Source organism: Balearica regulorum, chromosome 7 (genome assembly GCF_011004875.1).
Source record: "Balearica regulorum gibbericeps isolate bBalReg1 chromosome 7, bBalReg1.pri, whole genome shotgun sequence".
NCBI classification, from domain to species: domain Eukaryota; kingdom Metazoa; phylum Chordata; class Aves; order Gruiformes; family Gruidae; genus Balearica; species Balearica regulorum.
In genome coordinates this window covers 30,969,730-30,990,662 of record NC_046190.1, presented here as the reverse complement: position 1 = coordinate 30,990,662, position 20,933 = coordinate 30,969,730, and the positions used below count along the sequence as shown (strand labels likewise).

Sequence of the window (20,933 nt, the reverse complement as noted above, 5' to 3'; positions counted from 1 at the left end):
CAGAACATAACTATATATGTAATGTTATTTTTAGGACTTGACACCAGCTCCATTTCTGAGAGCTTATTATGCATCCAACCATAAAAATCAAGTTTTTCTTTGATTCCCTTGATTGAAATTCAGAATCAATTTTCAGAAACAGTCGAAGTTCTTCTCTGAAATTTGACTGGTTCGGGCGTGTTGATTTTTGTCATCTCTCCCAAGTTCCTAAAGATCTTACTACATCACAAACCACCCTTAACTTCAAATCTGTATATTTTACCAGTAAACAAGGCTCTTCTACTATTGCTTGGCAGTTCCAGCTATCAAATATGAAAGCAGAGATTGGATCTGAACTTTTTTTCTCTCACTGTTCAGGAGCCAGGTAAAGAGCTAGGTGCCATTAATTCTTAAGCAGGCACCCTTGAATTAGGACTTCAGGAATTGTTCATCTTTCTTGGTTTTTACCTTACTTGTATACTATCGTTGAGTCTGTCCTTCTATTTTGGTGAAGAAAAGTTACCACTGCAGCTATTTGCACTCTGACTTGGGTTTAAGGTGTTCATTAAGATTCGTGGACCTGTAGTCTGAACCCAAACATCACTTTCTGATGCCTGGAGATGGACTGCTAAAACACCACAACACTCCTCTGCTTGCTTACTGTATCACAATACAGAAAGAGTAACACTAGCAACAAATATGAAACTCAGCAAAACAAGGCACTGTAGAGAAGCATACGCTCACAATTCTTGTCAATTAAGCTCTACAGAAGTACCACGTGTTTTTATTTTGTTCAAAGATCTCGTCAAAAATATTTACCATCTCAATATACACACTCAACTGATTACAGGACCAGTTTGACTTTCAGCACTTAGCCAGCTGATGTTTCAAAAATATACATTGATTTATTGCTCCTATAACAATCCATTATTACTAGACACACACTAGAGAGTCGAACTTATGCCTCAGAAACAACATTCATACACAGCAGCTTTTTGCTACATACAGTTATTCTTACCAAAAATAAAACTGCAGTGCTGTACATACATACAGAACGGTAAAAGACATTTTCATACAAACATTCCAGGAACACTGATAAACATCAGAGGGTTACTATCTTCTATAAAAATAATTAACATTATAGTGTTATTACATAACCATATATTGAAAGAATGTAACATTGAAAAGGTCTGGTTGAGGGAAAAGTAACACATCTGCTAATACTCACGCTTTCTAAGACCCGTAAACATCTTTCTGCACCCCATAAGGAAGCCACCAATTTCTCTTCACTTTCATCACTGCTTAGGTGATCCACACATTCTTTAACTAAACAACACAAAGAAGTTGTTTTCCACTATCAGTAAGAGGTCTTCAAAAGCAAAGCGTACAAACCTGCTACTCAGAATTGCTATCAACCTTGTTTTACACTTTACAAAACTGTAATACAAGGAAACAATCACGAACACGTGATCAGCATTATAAAATTTTTCATTCCTCCAAGTAAATTAAAAAAACCCAACCCTTATAATTTTGGCTTGACAAGTTTGTGAGCGCTGCCACAAATTACATATCTGTATATTTTATCTTCTATTTGACCATGAAGAGATTGTACAGCACATGACCATGTTCCTTAACAGTAATGCACTGTTTTGTAGAAGAGAAAAAAAGATAGAGCATGCACACTCTCCCCACACTTTACAAGTCTGAAACAGTGCGCAAGTCGAATGCTTTCATCTCTTCAAATCCTTCCTTTGTCCACTGCTCTGCTTACTTAAGACCAAGCTTTATTCAGCTCAAGAATTCATTTTAGAAATGTCCTTTTTCCTATCTGTGAGATGCTCATCCAAAAAACCTAACCAAGGCATATCTTTAAAAAAATAAGGAAACACACACAACGCCCCCCCCCCCCTTTCTTCTCAAAGGGCTGACTTCCTCTGGGATTTTTAGTTTAAAAATATCAGGCCTGAAAATAATTCTAGAAGACTGTAAAGGAGATTTTACTCTAGAATAAGAGTGCTGTATTTGTGTGCTGTACAGAGATATGTAACACAGTAACCTGTATTCTGTCTAAGCTTAATCCATTTTTAATCTCACACATTATGTGCAACATTATACACATTCTGTTTAACCTTAAAACTACTTTCAATCCCACATGCAACAGATTAAAGTCACTAGTATTTCCCAGTGAATTGATATAGAACGTACTTTATTTTTAACATTGCTGAGAAAAAGATAGTGTTTCTATTTTTAACCACAGAAAATGAATATTAAGAAAACCTAACATCTTAGTAAGATTCATTAGTTTTTCACACTGTAAAAGTAGCATCTCCAATATACCTTTATCTACAATATGATCAAGACCACCTAGAAGTCGCAGTTCTTCTTTAAACCAGTCTCCAGCTCGTTTTGAGGTGAGAGACAGCAAGGTCTCCATTGCCAAATGCCCGGTCTGAAAGAGTTAGGTTCCAGAATTAGTGAAATCATCATATGCAGCTGTAGCCAATATATCAAATCATACAAATACACATCATATAAAAACCATAACAAAGTTAGTGTCCGAGTAGAACCACCACCAGAGGGAGCAAGAACAGATTGAAAAATAGGCGTATCTTAAAAAAATTACTTGGTACTAATAAAAAGGTACTTTGCATTTTCAACTTTTCCTTGATTTTATTAATAGCTTAGAAAACCTAAGCAGCCTCCTTTCATCTGTTTCTCTTGTTATCGAAAAAAACAAGTGAAGGAAGGGAATGGACAAATAAGCCAGCCAGGAAAAAATCATGACTGAACACTGCTTCTCTGTCTCCCAGAGACACTGGCTTTGCTGCTTGTAGAATACATTTGATTCTAACGTAGGTATTTTGGGGTTTTAATTTTAAACTCTTAGAAGATAGTAATTAAACTAAAACACTGTAGAAAATCTTACTACATTTACTGTGGGTTGTTTGTTTGTTTAGAAAGAGGAATACATATCAAAATTCAACAACAGCAAAGATAAGTGGAGGGTGTCCCTGCCCATGGCAGGGGGTTGGAACTAGATGATCTTTGAGGTCCCTTCCAACCCAAACCATTCTGTGATTCCATGATAAGTTTACTCCCTGTAAATGGAAGTTGAAAAGATTTTAGGTGATTATCTTAGTTAATCTCCATTCCCTGCCATCTTTTTAACAAAAATAACAAGACTATAACTTGTTTTTCCAAAGGCCTCTAATAAAAGGCAAAGGTTAATAACAGAACACATACATACATATAAAATTTACACCTACACAAAAGGTGTAAATCAGTATAGACTTCTGTAACACCTGGACAATGCACAGGCAAATTTGGACTACTATAATCTTAATAATTTCATATATGGCACAAAAATACAGCAATGAAAGGTCAGAGAAAAGGCCATAAAATCTCATTAAAGCCACCTGAATTTAACCACTCCCAAGTTATCTTCCCTCCCTGACACATTTGATTTGCAACGCTTCCAGGAGGGCTGTGCTTATTCTGAGCTGTGCAACGTGTTCCAGGATATCAGCTCAAACCTCAGCACCTCCTGGGAATAACACTGCTCACCAGGCTTGAGTAAACACCCCATTGTCTTGGAAAACCAAGTTATAAATTGTATGACACCCCCTCAACAGCTTCAGCAGCTTTCCTTGTTTTCAAAATATTGATTTCCAAGGAGGAAAAGAAAGTTGAAGATTAGTCTTGGTAAAGAAGAGTTAACATCCATAGTTAGTTATCTCCCTTCTTTTAGGAGCAAGCTCTGCAACACGCTGTCACTGATGAGCACATAGTGAGTCACAGCATTTCTCCAGTGTAAATGGAGGTGTCCTTGGGTCATGACAGTGCTGTGGGGGACAAGAGAACACAACCAGCAGCAAATCTGCAATAGGCCATTCTTCCCCCAGTCAGCAGCATCTGATTCCCCATCGCAGAGGAAACAAAGACAAAGCTGCAATTACTCCTGCAACTGTTTCACCACCCTGGAAACTGCTAACTACCTGTCATTGCCAACAGCCACTCCTCCAGTCCTCCCACAGGAGGAAAACTAAACACGCTTGGTTACAGAGTGTTCTCCTCTCATCACTGGGAGATACAAGATCCAAAACCTCACACTTTTAAAAACTGTAAGTTAAAAACATAATGCTAGAGGAGATGAGGTTATTTTAAGCAACGGATGGAGAACTTCCCTTCGGAAGCCAACCAAACAAGAAAGTGTTTTGAGGGAGGAGGGGAGAGGACCTGAAAACAGCAGTTTGACAGATCCCTAGCTCTCTGACGCTCTCCCATCCTCTTCAGATGATGCCTTTCACTTTTATAGACTGAGCTTGAAAATATTCTAACTTGGATATCTGAAATCATGCATAACCGAAACCAGATTGATAGAAGCTGATTGAAAACTCTCCTTACAGATCTTTAGGGGTACAAAAGATTTAGTTAACTTCCTAAATACCTTCACTATGAAAGCTCAAAGGCCACACAGTATTTAAAATATGAGGCTTAGTTTTCCACCAAAGGGTAATAAGACTTCAAAAAACTCCAGGAGAATATAACACGATATTTATACTACTGGGTATAAGAGCACAATTTTCAACTGTTGGGGTTTTTTTTGTAGGTTTTTTGTTTGTTTTGTTTTTTTTTTTTGTTTTTTCTTTTAAATAAAAATCAACCAAACCTTGTCAACCTTTTGCTTTTGAGGAAAACAATCCATTCTATCCATTTTTATGTCAATTACTATGAAATTTTAACACCAAAGGTTCAAAACATGGTTCCCTTAAGCTTTCAGCCTTATGCTGAGAGTGAAAAAACAGAATACCCTCTTTCACCAGCTGAAAAGAGAAGTCACTTCTGAAGGTTTTCGTTATGATGCAACGGAGAGGAGCTGGCTGCAAGCATCAGCTACAGAGGGCTGTGCTGACTGACAGGCAAGTGCCATTTGCTGCCATGAAGGCTAGGTTTTTCAGGTTTTATCATCTTCTAAGCCAGCAAAAAAAACCCTGGAACAAATTCAACCCACAGAGAACTCCTTTTAGATTTTTAATGTTCATGCATTCTAGAAAACAGAATCTTTTGAATACCTGTTTGAGTACTCAAAAATTAGTCCAATCTAACATCTAGATAGTCACACAAACAACACTGTCTGTGGAAAGAGGCAGTATTGATCACCTTCACTTGATCTGCGTAAGATACAAAAAAATTAAGGTGTAACCAGTTAGGCACAAACTGGAGTTATCAAAACATCTGCTACACTCCTGTTTCTCAGTGGATATGTCGGAGTCTGAAAAAGCACAGATCTTTTCTTTACCCCCAGAAGATTTGCATTTTTGTTAGTGTTTTTTGCCTGTCATCTGGTACTAAACAGAGATTATATCTCATGACAGAGATCTATGTGAAAACAACTATCTTTTACATACGAAGTTCATTATCATCTCAACTTACCACTGCTACTATCATAAATTGGAAGAGAATCTAATCATCTCATTTGGCTTGCATATATTCTCTAAACACTATATAGTCTCTGCATCTAGATGGTGCAGCTGGGAGGGTACCAGTTTCCATCTGCGAGGTACTACAGCATTCAACACATTTACAACAGCTCAACATAATGTAAGAAATAGAGATGCCTCAGGAAAAAAAACCAAAAAACAAAACAACCCCAAACCAAAAAAAACCAAACCAGCTGAAACTGATGGCCTGTGATAATATTACTCTCTACTCATGAACAGCTTCCTCACAGAGGGAAGAGAGTCCCTTTTAATATATCCTCTCCCTTTCAAACCCATGCCTAAGAAAACACAAGAACAGAATTACAGTTCATAAAAACCCATCAGGCTAGCTCAGATTATGAATATGAGAAAAGCTCAAAGAGGAGACAGTGGTCTGTGTGGCTGGATGCTTTAGCAATGAGGAACCTGTACCAGCTGTTCCATGCTTAATAAAGGGAGCTGTCTTACATTTTAGAGTGCAAAAGATATCCTGGCACTGACAGACTGAGAGCTACGTGAGCTGCCTTTGGTGCCAAAACAGCACTGAAATAAGACACTGATTATACCAATGCCTCCCTGATCACCACCTAGAGAACAAATGTCATTCTGTGTTGGCATCTTCAGATTGTATCATGTGAATTCACAGAGTAAGCTGAAAGTGGAGAAAATAATCTCAAATTCATTCTTCTTTTGCAGATTTCAAAGGTCAGAAATCAATACGAGCCCCCTACCCGCATGTTTCATAGGTTTGTAGGAAACAAGCCTAAAACAAACTCTGAAACAATTCTGCTTTGTCACCATAAACTGATTACCGAGGTTAAGAGTTATGTCATCAATATTACCTTCCTCCCCCAAAATTCAGCTCTTTGTACTGCTATATAATACTGACTTTTCTTATCGATTCAGCTGTTTCATAGCTAGAATTTTGGGAAAAAAACGCAAACCAAACCCTTCCTAAACCAACAAAAAAGTCACTAAAACTATAAAAGAAAATGCCAGCTCAATAAGACGTATCATCTTTTCATCTAACCTAAAATGGAATACAATCTTAAGTGCACATTACCAGCAAGAGTTGAAACATTACTTGCAGAGATAAAGCTCTGAAAAGCTCACTTCATAAACAATATATCAGAAGCTTCTCTTATCAGCTCTATTACATGAAAAATGGCAAAAACTTAGTAAGAATCTTTAAAACATTAAAACAACTTATTACAAGATGTCAAAAAATTAAGATCATACTAACATCTGTTATACTGAAATATAGTGAAAGCAAAACCACATTACTAATTTTTGCCATCTATGACCACTCATCTAGTCAATCTGTCATCAATTCTTTAAATACACTCTTTTAAGAAGACTCGCAACTTACCCTTTATTTTTCAAGCTAGCTTGATGCTAGCATCAAACCATGGCCAAATTTACTTTTAAACAAAAACAGTTCTCTCTGTTGCAGTTGAAGACCCATTCATAAAAAAACAAGTATGTTTGAGAAAGGAAGGAAAAAAAAAAAAATCACATTTATGGTATTCAACAGATCTGCCACCGCACTTTGGGCAGAGACAAACTAGTTTCTGTAGGACAGTTTTGTTGGATTTTTTTTTTTTTTAAATGGGAGAAGCTGCACGACATTTTCAATTGACACACAATACTCTCATTCCCATGTAAGAACTCCTATTGTTTGTCAATGTTTATATAAAATTTAGGCAAAGAAACAGTGTCAAACACACGGTAATTTAAAGCGTTACTTGGTTTTAATTGCTACCTGTAACTGGCAACCCTTAGCAGGAACAATTAGTGAAGTCGTAACTTTATCCTACTAACAGCCTTTTAGAAAGGAAATTTCAGATTTAAAGAAGAAAATACTTGCAGTACAGTCATATACACATGGAAGGTAGATAAAGCGTCATGAATTCTTAGCTGGGAGATAGGAGATTAAGGATGATGCTTACAAGTTCCATTTTATTAAGCATTCCATTACTGCCAAGGCTTTCAAATAAAAGCACGATACCCACCGTGATGTTTTCAAGATCAAGATGTTTGTTGTGAACAGTTTCACACAGTCTCCGAATTTTTTCCTTAATTTTATTCATGTCTTTTTCATTCAGCAGCTTGGCAGAAGAAGCATCTTGTTCCAATTCCAAAAGCCGTATCATCAGATCTAGACTAGCTCTGTCTAAATCCATGTTCAAACGATCTCTACTCAGGATGTACATTAGAGCTGCTGTACAAAGGGACAAATTCTTGGGTTGGAAGAAAAAAAAAAAAAAAAGAGGTTTTAGTAATCATGTTAGGCAGATCTTTTACAATTTCTAATAAACAAGCTGAAGATTTGCAAAAGAAAAAGCCTGACAAGTCTTCATCTACGCTAGCACTTGCATGAGTACTTACTGTTGTACGCAGATTTCTTCTAGCAATTACTAATGCATTCTCCTAACTAATACAACTGAGGCATAAATCACTTAATATATTTACAAAACCCAAGTAGAAAAGCAGGGTTTTCTACTTTTAAGGGACTCAGTGCTGCAGACAGAATAAAAAACAGTAACTCCATTAACACGACATTATAGAAGAGACAGATGGCAGGGGAACAAAGTGAAAAAGCACAGGGTACATCGCAAGCTAAGTGATCATTCTGGTTCGATGGGATAAGCCAGTGACAGCACCAGAAAATACAGAGATCATGGGGACAGTGTTTGCATGCGAAGGGGGTAGGGGAGAAAACAAACAAAAAACCCCCAAAACTAAAACACAAAACCAAACCAAAACAAAGCACCTGGTGACATTCTGATTCTGACAAACGGGTCTATCAGTCAATAGTTTACCCAAACCTTTCCAGCATAAACACATCTAACTTCCAGGGGAATTCCACCTTCTGGAAGTAGCCAGAGTACAAACCAGCTTCCCCTCTGCCCCATCCCCATCAGACCTTAACAAGTAAATGTTGGGTTTTTTTCTTGACCATCCCTATCTTACACAGAATTGGTGTACAGGGACCTCTTCCTGGCTAAAGAACACTGAATCCTTCTTCAAAAAGGAACTAGATTTCATCTTCATGAGGATCCAGAAAAGCAAAGGCAGAAGGTGACTGTCAGGAAGGGACAAACAACAGTGAAGAGATCAGAGCAAAGCTATCTGTCCCCAGGGCTGGTAAGTACTGCAGTTGCACCAGAAGACTCATCCATCCAGGTGAGCTCCAAGTTATGGTAAAGGAGAGAAATGCTCATGGAGAATTGAGTTGTGCTGGGCACAATACTTTCAGAAACCTTTGACCATATCTGGAGGAAAAAAGAGCTGAAGGGTGTGTGTGTGAGAGTTTACGGAGTTGAACTCTCGTCAACAGGCTGCATGCATCTATTCCATTTTTTTCTGTATAAAGTAAAATAAAATTGGAGACAAACTAATTCTGGGATGTGAACGTTGTACAACTCAACAGGAAAGAGCAGAATTTCTTTGTCATAGTAGATTAACATCTTGTTTAGAGTTCAGCCAACCACCAAGCAATCATTAGCTGCTTCTGTTTATTTTAGAAGCAAGTAATAATCATACCTGGTCATACTAAGCAGTATCAGCATTTCCAAAACAGGATTAGGCAGCTGACAGTCTATCAAAGGCTATGTTAAAACTCCTTCCTGTCTGAGTCAAGGAAACTGTCAGGTGAATAAAGACTTTAATGTGACTAACTACCAAAGATGCATTTGGAACAGCAAAGGAAGGAAGCAAGTTTCCAAATCTACATCTCCTTTCATTAATACAACCTTGAGACACAGGGTTAGTTCAAAACCAAACCAAAACAAAACCAAACCACCAATCTTAGCTGTGAATATCACTACTCCAGCCTTGTCAGGTGTAGAGCAGAAAACAATCTATGTGGCTTGACTACATAGACAGGGTACACATTGTTTTCCCTTAATTTCTATTAACTTTCCCCAATAAATCTTGCAATTGTATCATTTTAATTATATAAATTATTTACTCTGGATTTACTTTCAACTGGTTTAAATGGTAAGAAATGTCAGCTTCCTGGAAGAAGACCTCTCTTCCTTCAGAACAACAGTTACTAAAACAGGACAAAGGAGCACGTGCATTCTGGGGAAACCAAGGGTTTGATTGGTCGTTCAGCTGATGTGGGACCTCATAAAGCAATAGCTATGCAGAACTACTTTCTAGTTACCAGCATTACCTAGGTGAACTTCCTGGTAAAAACAACAAAAACAAAAAATCCTTAAGCACCTAAAGAGGTTTCTATCAACTAGAAAGTATGCAGCAGTTAATGGGGGAAATTGCTGAATTTATAATCTGGGCTGCCAATATTTAGGCTTTTCAAAGAGTCAGAGACTGTTCTTAGATCACTCAGAAATGCTTTATAGATACTCCAAAGTCTGGTAAGGGTGATCACGCTCATTTTGTACGCCTCCATACCAAGCTGTTGCCTGTCCAAGGCTCCCTTCTTTGCAATCCAGCCGACATCCCATTATGCAGAGTATTGGTTCTCCCTCCGCACAAGCTCTTGTGTCAACACCTCCCTTCTGATCTTCAACCCAGGTTTTAAGATACTTAAATATGATCAGAAGGGACCCAAGCAGGGAACTAAAACATTACACAGAAGGTTTCAGGCTGCAGGAGGACTGCCAGAAAAGCAAAAAGGAGTGCCATAGGTATGTGTAACAAGAACTAGATTCCTGCAACAGCTTATAAGCAGAAGGCAATCAGGCCAACGAACCTCCAAATGCTGACGTACAACAGGAAAATAGTGATGTTGCAAAAGGTAGGACCTCAAATGTCAATGGTGCTTATAATGTGGGACATGATAAGCTACATGCCAGCAATATGGGTTTTCTAAAGTTCATATTTTTTTAGTCCCTATAGGCAAGGTGGTTTAATCTTGACTATAGCAACTCCACATTTTGCTGTGATCTGTAAGCATTAAAAAGTTAACCACGTTGTCAGAAAGCTAGCTCACGCCCTACCATACACAGAAGTCTGAGTTGAGAAAGAGGGGCAAATTGTCAGTACAACTAATTTTTGATCAATATCCTAAAAAAACCCAACCAAAACCACCAAAGAACCCAATCAAACCCTCAAAATCCCACCCTCATCAATTGCAGTGGTGAAGCTGTTTTTTTGGGTGGGCTTCCCCCTCCCCCCCATTCTATTCCTCAAGATGCTGAAAACACATTCTGCTTCCAAACAAACGTGGAAGGGAGAAAAAGAGTAAAATAAATACAATTTGCTCTAGACAGAAATTTCTAAGTATGAAATTTCACCCCATACTTCTGCAGAATTCAGGAAAACATCCTAGTTGAACATATACTCCAGGAACGGCAGACCATTTACACCCACTCTCATCCCTGTCTTCCTTTGCTTGTTCTATTTATACTCCAGCTTGTGGGAACAGATGGTTATTTTCTAGGGTTCAGCACTACATTTAATGCACTTTTTTTATTATTCACATGCTGAAGACATTACAAAACCACATTTCTGTGCTTAACTACTGACAGCTACAATGAAAATACAGGTTTTAGTTTAAAAAATAGTAATATTCCAAAACCTTTACAGCATGGCTGAAGAGACAACATCAGTTAAAAACTGAAACTGTAGCTTAAAGACAAATCTACAACAAAAAATTTGGTGCAACAAGTAATTTTCATGTAAATATTTTGGGGCATAGCTCAGTAAGATAACTGGCTATTTTGTTTTTCTTGCTGGTTAAAAACCCCCTGCTATTCCATATTCTTATGGAAATAAGAAATAAAGTCCCCTACTTTCTCAGTCTATTAGTGGATGGAAGGCTAGTACATAAAGACAGCAAGCTTATACAGAGAAGGTCATTGCTGAAGCATATACTGTCAGTAGTTAGAGCACACATTTTAGCATTTATTAATAGTAGTTTGATAAATCAGTAATTTTATAATACTGTATAACCTGTACCAAGAATGCACTGTATTAAAACGTTAACTACTTTTTTTTTTCCTCCTCACAAAAGGAAGCGTTCAATCAAATATACTGAAAGTAGTGAATATAATCAATGCTTTTTGTTACTGCAGACTAATAGCAGCATGCAATTTCCTTTTGAACGGTATGTGCTAGTTCTTTTGAAAATGAAGGAATAATGGTAACTGTTAACAGACAGCCAAAAATACACCGAGCAAGCTTGTACACTTTCCAAGGAACTGTAGCTCTCCTCTGCAGATCTCCTGCAACTCAGTGGTGGCAACTGTCCTAAATAGTGTGACTATACTTTATTTCTAGTATCACTTGGCACTATTTTGACAGCTCACAAAATAATGACTGCATTGAACTGGGTTCCTATGTTTTACAGTTAGGCATTGCTAATTTTTGAGGGAGATGGAAAATAAGCTATTATCCTAAATTAGCTACTTCAAGCTCTACAGCTTTTTCCCCCCGTAACAGTAAGATGTCAAATACATTCTCTTAAATGTCTGTTTCTCTGGGTGCAAAATTTCCTTCTGCATTATATGTCATTTTTCCAGAGTTATTAAATAAAAGTAATAAACTTGACTGGATATACATATCTACTACCCCCTTCAAGTAACATTTCCTATGTTCAGCTTTTGTAACAACACCTCAAGGGATGCCCCACAGAAGCACGGTTTCCAACCGCTGGAAAAATAGCATCAGCCCCAGGAAGCATTTTCTATTAGAGCTGAATTGAACTTGTAAATTGATAAGAAGGAAAACCCAAACTGCTTCAGTTTTTTAACTCTCAGGTCACGTTACCATAAGTAGTTAAAATTTACCTTTCCTAGATTCATCATAGGACATTGCACATACTCAAAGGCATCCTACAACTGTAATTGTGGCACTGCTCAAGGAGACAAGCACAGCATCTGAAAAATGCCCCATGACAGCTACAGAAAAGGCACTAATTCACATACAAGCAAGTCTGGAGATGAGCACTTAGAGCCATCTTTATAAGGAGAAAGGATTCCTTTCAAGTCTATTTTGAGGGAAATTATAAATAGAACAATAAAACTATGAAAAAAGCGTAAGAGAAGATAAGAAATAGCAATCCAAAGCACAGTCAGTATTTTTAAACAGTTTAAATGATTTTTAAATAATTTCCAAACCCAGAGGCACATAAACAGTGGGAGGGGAATTTGTCATTGGAATGCAGGTGCTTTTATTTTTCATTTCCCTACAGATTTCTAAAATGGAGCCACACCATAATGGACACTTGGCCTTGAATTACGTGTACACAAAATTCACACCAAGTAGACAGGTATCATCAAACTTTAATGAAATACACAATGTATCCGTACCTGATGGTGTTGGGAATCATCCAGCGTTTTGAAAACCATGGCTACCATCCCATGTGCTCTCAGATGCATTCGGAAGCTGGGCATGGCGCACTTTGTCGCCAAGCTGATTACACTAGAGAAAATTAATTCTGGATTAGAACAACTAAAACGAATATTTACAAAAATGGCAAACACGTCTACAAAACGTGATTGACCATATATCTCAGATCCTGACAAACTCTGCTGGGATGTTTCGTTTAAAATTTGTATAAGACAGTTTTGTAATCGGTGAACAGAGCAGCATTTTATTCAATAGTTGCTTACCAGCACCAAACTACATCTCCTTTATTTTAAGGTTGGCTAAAAACCAGATTTGAAAGGGTACCCTGAACTTGCTTCTTTCAAACCAAAGTTGAAATAATTTCAAATAGTTAAATTAAAAGTAAAATGTTCATGGATTCAGCACAAAGCTCTGATTTAGAGGCACAGGAGACCTTATTATGTATTGAGGCATTATCAGAAATTATAAATGTGAGCTTCCATCGCTATCTAACAGTTATCTAATGGACTGATTAGTCCTGCTTACGCCTGACAATACTTTTACAAAAACCCAAACATATTTAATATTTATTGCTGTGTTCATGGTTGATGGAAACACTACAGATTTCAGGTAAATCTGACAAATATATTAGTCTAATCAGTGATCAGTGTAACAGTTCTATTTTAAAAATAGAATTCTTCCCTTAGTTTTACTAGCAAGTTGTCTGCCATTTCTAGCACAGCCCAACATATAGACTATTAAAAATATATTGCTTTTAAATGTGGAGTAATGTGGGAGTGATTCTGCAATCAAGTTTTCTGTGACTACTGTGGAATTTTCTTATGACAGATTCATATGGTATGGTGTTTAAAGAACAAGTTGTCTTTCTGCCTCCAATCACAACAGCACCAGTTAGAGCTTACCTACCCGTTTCTGATTCTTTTACGTCTATTCCTATCCTTACACATTGATTTCCTTTGGAAAAATACTTTTCTTTTAATTTGTTAACTGAAAGAAAAAATGTTTATGGTGTTGATACAAGTTACATTTCATGATATAAATTTGGAAAGTAAAAAAAATAATCTCAATTTAAGATCTTAGGAAGCTTGCCATATGAGCAAATTAAGTGCACTTAATACGAAAAACACTCCTAAACTATCATTATGGTATTAATTTATTCTTATCATAACGTACATACAAACTAGGTAATAGATTTCGCGTGTTTATACTCCAGCAACAATATTGCTAGTTTTTGAGGAACATGAAGAAAAATTTTTTTTAAACAGCTCTCAAAAGCATATAAAGCTTTTTCTCATCCACAGTCAAATCTCAAGTAAAGTGTCCTCATCACCTGCCTCTGTGGATCCAAGTTTTTCCTTCTCTAGTATTTTAATTTTGCTAAACAGAAAGGAAAATTTACAAGTGTAAAAAAAAGATTATTATGTGGTTACAGAACATTATTCTCATTACTTTTATGTCCAGGGAATGGACACCAATATTAAGTCACAAACTTTTTCAAAGCAAAACTAACATTTTTGATACTAACTTCACAATAACGTGTAACTTTAGTATTAGAGTGCAACAAGTAGTTCAAGACAACTTAGGGAAACTTCCAATTAATATTGAGGCCACAATACTTCCAGTGGATGCTAGCTATGTTATGTCTCAACAGAAGATAAAGAATAGGGGGTTGGAGTTAAACAAGTATCTCAATATTACATTAGTTCTGGATTATAGCCAGCAAACTTTCCAGTCTTAGGGATTTTCTTTTAGAATTGAATTTTTCATTAAAAACCAGAACAGACATTGCACATAAGATTGCACTAAACAAAGAAAAGTTATTAGAAAATATTTTTTTAATTTATAGCAAGGAAAACAAGCGTGTTGAAGGTGTCTCTTATGGTACAATTTTCCATTTCATCTTCCTAGCCATACTACTTATGATTATTCAGAATATATCATCTTGATGATTATTTTTAAATTTTATTCATTCTAGCAGAAGTGCCAGGTAACTACCCAAGCATCATTTTAAAGCACAGTCACTTCATTGATGAATACGTATTTAATTCAATATTGCTTTTAAATGTAAGTTCAGTGTTTTATATTAAGATATCTTACCTAAGGCAACGTGTGTTTAGGGGCTGATTGCTCTTCAATCCACTTAGCAAGTACTCAATATCATCTGTGAATTCTTGATTTTCACCAAATTCCACTACATCATTGAAGTGCTTTACATGCTGAACAACAGTGTATAACTGGAAGAGACAAATATTTTGACCTAGGTAAGTTGCTCTTGGGATTGATTACAACCTTAACAAGTACAGTTTAAAATCTACTCAGTTTTGAGTGCAAGGAAACATTAAGAAGTTAATGAAGGCCATTCAACTATTTAGACAAAAATATTATCTTTAATAGGAAAGCCAAATTTCATTTTGACACTGTTCCTTCAGTACTTAGGATTACCAATAAATCTTTATCTTAAAAATTTGTTAAGAATACTTACTTCTTTGTCTTCTTTCCTACATTTCAATGCAGTTACTATCTCTTGATAGGGCTGAGTAGGTATTGTCACAGTTTTTATCACTTTGGGAGGTGGTGCAGGAGCCTTAAAAACTCCATCATCTTTATGAATTGCCTCCTTTGAAGATAGCCTTACCTATTAATAAGAAAGTGCTAAAATGGGCAGATGTTTTGAGCATGTAAACATACACTAAACACATCAGGAAACAGTACAGGTGTGCAATTGTCAAATTCACATTTTGGGACTATTTAGTCCTTGCCTTACACTACCAAGATGTACCTAAGCTGTGTGATAATGTACCTACTCTTAAAAAAAAAAAAAATCGACAGAAATTATATGCAATTTTTAAATACAAAAACCAGTTCTAAGTAGTCAGGAAAGCTCCAATGGAATTCTGAAATTAAGAAGGAAAAAAAAAAAACCCTTTACACTGGTTCCTTAAGCTTTAGGGCAAGTAAACCAACCAAGTTCAGTGATTAAAAACAATTATTTGTTGATACTTACAAGTATCTTACCCCCTTACAATGGAGCTTCCAGGACTGAGTTGATTGCTACCCTGAACATTGGTATTATGTACACTGGTCTGGATACGAGCACAGTATTGAGTAATCACTGTCTCAACAGAGCTTCAGCTGAAAAACTGTGCTTACTGTTCTCTTCTCTGACTACCGGAGGCTACTGCACTACTGTACTCAGGGTGTAACTATCAGAAAACCAACCTCTCCAGCCTGATACTCCAAACTGTGCTTTGTCTGTAGGTAGAAGACTACCAATATAAATTCTGTAGCACCATAACAAACTGCCGGAGAGGGGCACAGTGCATGCCTCAAACAGGTAGAGTATGTACTTTTAAATTCATGGTATTCTTCGTACACTGGCCTTATTCATATTTGTGTTGTTAATATTTTAGGAGCGATGTGTTTAGCACCAAATACAGCAAAACCTATTCTGAACTTAAAACAGCTAGTAGAGAATTGGATGTTAGGTCTAGAGTAACTACTGACAAGTTTCCAGCTGTCTCAGGTAAGTATGACAGGTTTCTGCTTAACCTACTACTCTGTATCAGTTTGAGGATATTATAAGTTTAAGTGTCAGCTTATCTTCAGATTACTATTTTGGCACAAATTCAGATGTGAAGACAAACTACAGAAAACAAGGCATAAAGGAAGGTTCTCCAAATTCCAAATTTACAAGTGCCAATGCCAGTGGTCATTTACTCACCCTCAATCTTTAAGTAATATCATGTACTTAGTTTCCTTACATGGAGAAATAAGATTTTTATTTTTTTTTTAATAATAGAATTAACATGCAAGCATAGAAGACACACTAACTGTTGCTCACTCAGGGGATATTTTGAGAGGAAACCTTCTTGTGCATTGTACATTGACAGTCAGAATTAAAATATAAAATATAAGCCAAAACAACCAACTATATTAATGGAGTATTCTGTACATGCTGCCTCTATCACTGTGCAGCACATCAGTATTTGCTCACTTAGGCTCCAGTGGCAAAATGCTAATAAGCCACCCTGAAAAGCTGGTTTAGAGCACATACTGGAGGACTCTGATCTTATCAGTCTGTGAACACAGGAGATCCAGTCAAGTATCTCATCCAAGTCTTGGTTAATGGCTTCCCCTTCAAAGCAAATTCCAAGGGAGCTTGGAGAGGCCATAAGAAAGAGTACTTGGCATAAGCAGTTTGCATGCTATGGGCTTCTCACTGTAGATTTAAGACAAATTTATCCAGATCTTTAGGAAACAAATTTCTACAGAAATTAAAGAGGCAGGATCATCTGAGCAGGGATTACTGCTGAACATTTAGATCAAGGCTCATTTATCTTGTAACTCTTAAATCTTAATCATACACACATAAATCAAGGTTAAAAAAGTGGCTGAAGTAACTTCAGATGTACATCACAACATGAGAAGCAGATACCAATTCCCTAAACTGGTTTGTTTAGCCAAACCTCTGCCATATTCCTGAATTAATATTTTGATGGTTCCAGTTACAAAGTGGAAGTTTGATAGAAGACAAAATGGCTTGTCTGAATATGAATGATCCAGGCATTTTCCTAGTCTCAAGAGGACATGTATTCAAAGTCTGAGAAGACTCACACAAAATCTGCCTTTAAGTTAGCTATCAAAGTACTTCACAAGAATCAGTATCAATACAAAGATTCAGTACGCAACAGAAGCTTCAGTTCAAATGCACGTAATTTAAATTTGAGACAGGGGTTTAGGAGAAACCCAGGACTGAAATTTCTGCTCTCCTCAAACGCTAGTGGTAATAGTTATTTTAAAATGAGTCAGTCTGCATTTTCCAGGCAGTGCAGCTAACATCGAAGGAAGGCTGTTCAGAATACTGTGAGGATGCAACCAAAAAACAACCATAAATCAAAAAGGAACTAGTATCAGAATAACACACACAGAGGTAGAATTAAAAAACAAACAAAAAAACCCCAACCCTGAAACTGGTGACAAGAACAAAAGCTAAAGACTTATCACAGCAAAAATACCTAGATTCTGATTTTCTGTTCTCAGGCAAGTACTGTAAGGAAGGCATCAAATGAAGTTTACTGACAATGTACAATGCTCTCTTAGCATAATCAGTAACAACTTTTACACCTATATAAGCCCAAGGCCCTGGATTCTCAGGATCTCAAAAGAGTTAAAAACCAATTACCTTAAGGCTCGGAACAATCATTGATTTTTGAACAAACAAGTTACTTTTAGAACGGTTTTCGCTCTTCTCTACTGTTTATAGACATGCTTAGATCTAATATGTTCATATCAGCATTTCTGGCTGTATGCTGAATAGTGTCCAATGACTCAAGTGAGCAATTCACAATACTTTACTCCATCAGAAAGGAAAAAGAAATGAAGTATCTCTTTTTAATTTTTTTCATTTTTGACCTGCAACTGGCTGCTTTCTTATGGGTATTAGCAAGTTAATCTTAGGGCTCTCACAGAAGACAAAATGGAGTCCATTGTTAAAAAGCTTAACTTCAGTAGATTAGGGAACATAACTTGATTGGAGTTTGGGGTTTTTGGGGTTTTTTTCCATCTGTATATTGAAATGATACGGATGATGCCGTTCTAGAGTATTTCCACTGATAATGTCTTTCCTATCAAATATGCAATGGCTCACATCACAAAGTGGATTTCATTCTGAATTACTGTGACATTACCAGATATCAAGAACTTGTGTTTCAAAAAGTATCAGTGAATCGTAAAAAGAGACTTACTAAGCTTGAGAAAAAACAGTCTACTTACTGGGACACTGGGAGTTTTCAAAACCGGTGGTGCTGGCAGAGCCTCTGATTCCGGCTGGTTCCAGTGTCTAGCATTATATACAGCTTTTGTGGGAGACTAAAAGACAAAAAGAGAAGTAAATCTACCAGTAGTCACTATATACTTCAAAAATTACTGTAGCAATAATGTAGCTTCATTTTTCCCTCTTATGTTGTCCCAGCAACACAAGTTCTCAATATCATATATATCAGAAAACCCAAAAGACTTTGAAGCATCTGACGGTTTTAAAGACATTTGACCAATTCAAATGGCAAAAGATATGATGTCTATGTATTTCAAGAATTTTTCAGTTTTTCTACTTTTTAAATTTATTCAAAGATAAAAGGTCTGCAACCTTCCTATAGACAAAACCAGACAGCTATGGAAAAAAAAAATATGTTAGCAAACACCATGTCAGTAGAAAATATGACTGGTTTAGAACCAAAATGTAGAATTGATACAGACTTTGATGCTTGGAAGAATAGAAAAACATTCAAATGAAATGCATATTAATAAATTAAGAAGCGTTTTTTTTCTTCCTGCTTAAAAATATGTCAAGGCAAATCACAATGCATCAAAATTTACTGTCCTTCAATTTTTGGGAAATGCAATATAATTCTTAAAGGAAGCAACGACAGAATTATATTTCTAGCATCTGAGTTTACCAATCTAATTGCATAATAATATTCCAGACTAATATACCATACTATTTTCACAATTTTCCAACATGCCATATATTTTGTAAACTATGTAACTACATACCACCTCACACACACTTATGTAGCATTTTAAATGTGGAAAAAATATTTTAAAAAAATAGAAGTTGGGCATTAAAAATAACTTTCTGTCAAAATATAATGTATCAACTATTTAAACCAGATACTGGCTTGAGTACAGCCCACAGAGTGGCTCTGCGTAGCAAACCCAGCAGTACCAGCTATGGATTGAACACCATTCCATGATGTGTAACGAGGTTTTGGCATGTCAAAAGCTGGGAAGTAGATTTTGTAAGTTAAGAGTTTCTGTATTACTGTGAAAACTCTACTGTGCTGCATTCTTCTATTCTTTACAAGAAGAAAAAGCCCTGACTAGCAAAACTTCAAAGAATATAAGCAGAATGAAAATCTCAGCTATGAGTTTTCAGAGCCCCGAAGACTTGTCGAGCACTGAATCATTTTAGTTTCCAGACAAGAAAATCCTCTTTCCCTCCTACAGTGAGCTTTGATGCAGTCGTAAGAAACTTAACTTAGTTTGATTTTTTTTAATTATATTTTTAAAGCAGTGCTCAGGTACCATTCAGCAACAAGTAAATAATTGCCACTGCCTTAACAGTTTTATCTATTTTCCAAGAAGGTTCTTTGAAACAATACGTTTTCAGGTGATGGCTATACAAAGTCCTTCAGCAGCCACATGTAGCCACCATGGTGACACACAGAAATACCAAAATAAGTTTTCGATAATTTCAATTTTTAACTTTCCCAAGTAAAAGAAGCACTAACTTGCCCAATTTCCCGACAATCTCATCAAGCTCAAAAAGTTAAACTGAGAAACCAGCTTTAAGTTCATACTGCTACAGTTACAAGAGGACATCTCTGTCCACAAATAGGAAGACGGTGTCATATAGATCCTTATTTGAAAAAAGTTAACTGCTGACAAAACGGTTAATAGGTTAACTTTCTTGTCTCCTACACATTTCTGAGTAGTAAATTCTTAACCAGAATTTGACTCTGGGTTTGCAATGAAAAAGGAAGGACAACTTAGTAACAGATATGCTTTTTTTAATCACAAAATATACAGTGTTTCACAAATGCCTGTAATGGAAAAGAACCACTGACTATATTCTAGATACTCACTACTTTTTTTTAATTACAACTGTTCCACAAATTATCTGAGTGCATATCTAAGATTTGGAAGAGAGGGTACAAGTTTCTGGGTGGCATATCCTGGTATATGGGATAATTCAAGGAAATAACGCGCTCTATCAAGTAACCAGCATGAAAGTACAGCGTATATTTAGTCTCAGTTTCAGCTGATGCATAATTCTTCTTAACCTTGCAGGGAAGCTTAACTACTATAATTCTGACAACAGTGTACTGCATTACAGCTGCCAGAAGTCCCGTTAACATAAGATGTTCTTTATTAAGAGTCCCAAATCTCAGTTATAGTCTCAAATGGTATTCTATCCCTACTTAAAGGATACAAATATATCCTGAATTTCCTGCCTGGGAGCTACAAGCTGCACAGAAGCTTTTCAGGTCTCTGCACCAGCAGTGTCAGGCTCAGCGCACCCATAGGGAGATGCAACCCAGGCAACCGGATTCCAGATTTATGCCATTCCCTTAGCTGGATACAGAAACCAGGGGG

The 20,933-nt window shown here is 36.6% G+C and overlaps 1 protein-coding gene across 5 annotated transcripts in view; it reads right to left on the bottom strand.

Moving 5' to 3' along the window:
* The window catches only part of WAPL (WAPL cohesin release factor), a 158,322-nt gene that overhangs the window by 9,865 nt on the left and 127,524 nt on the right, over window positions 1-20,933 (bottom strand). For 4 of the 5 annotated variants that reach the window (XM_075758737.1, XM_075758736.1, XM_075758738.1 and 1 more), the window contains 7 exons: window positions 18,552-18,647; window positions 15,262-15,414; window positions 14,877-15,013; window positions 12,740-12,851; window positions 7,472-7,699; window positions 2,317-2,428; window positions 1,208-1,305 (listed from right to left, as the gene is read on the bottom strand). In XM_075758737.1, the coding sequence (XP_075614852.1) occupies window positions 1,208-1,305; window positions 2,317-2,428; window positions 7,472-7,699; window positions 12,740-12,851; window positions 14,877-15,013; window positions 15,262-15,414; window positions 18,552-18,647 (936 nt within the window). The remainder of the gene's footprint in view (window positions 1-1,207; window positions 1,306-2,316; window positions 2,429-7,471; window positions 7,700-12,739; window positions 12,852-14,876; window positions 15,014-15,261; window positions 15,415-18,551; window positions 18,648-20,933) is intronic. The other variant, XM_075758739.1, reaches the window with a different exon arrangement.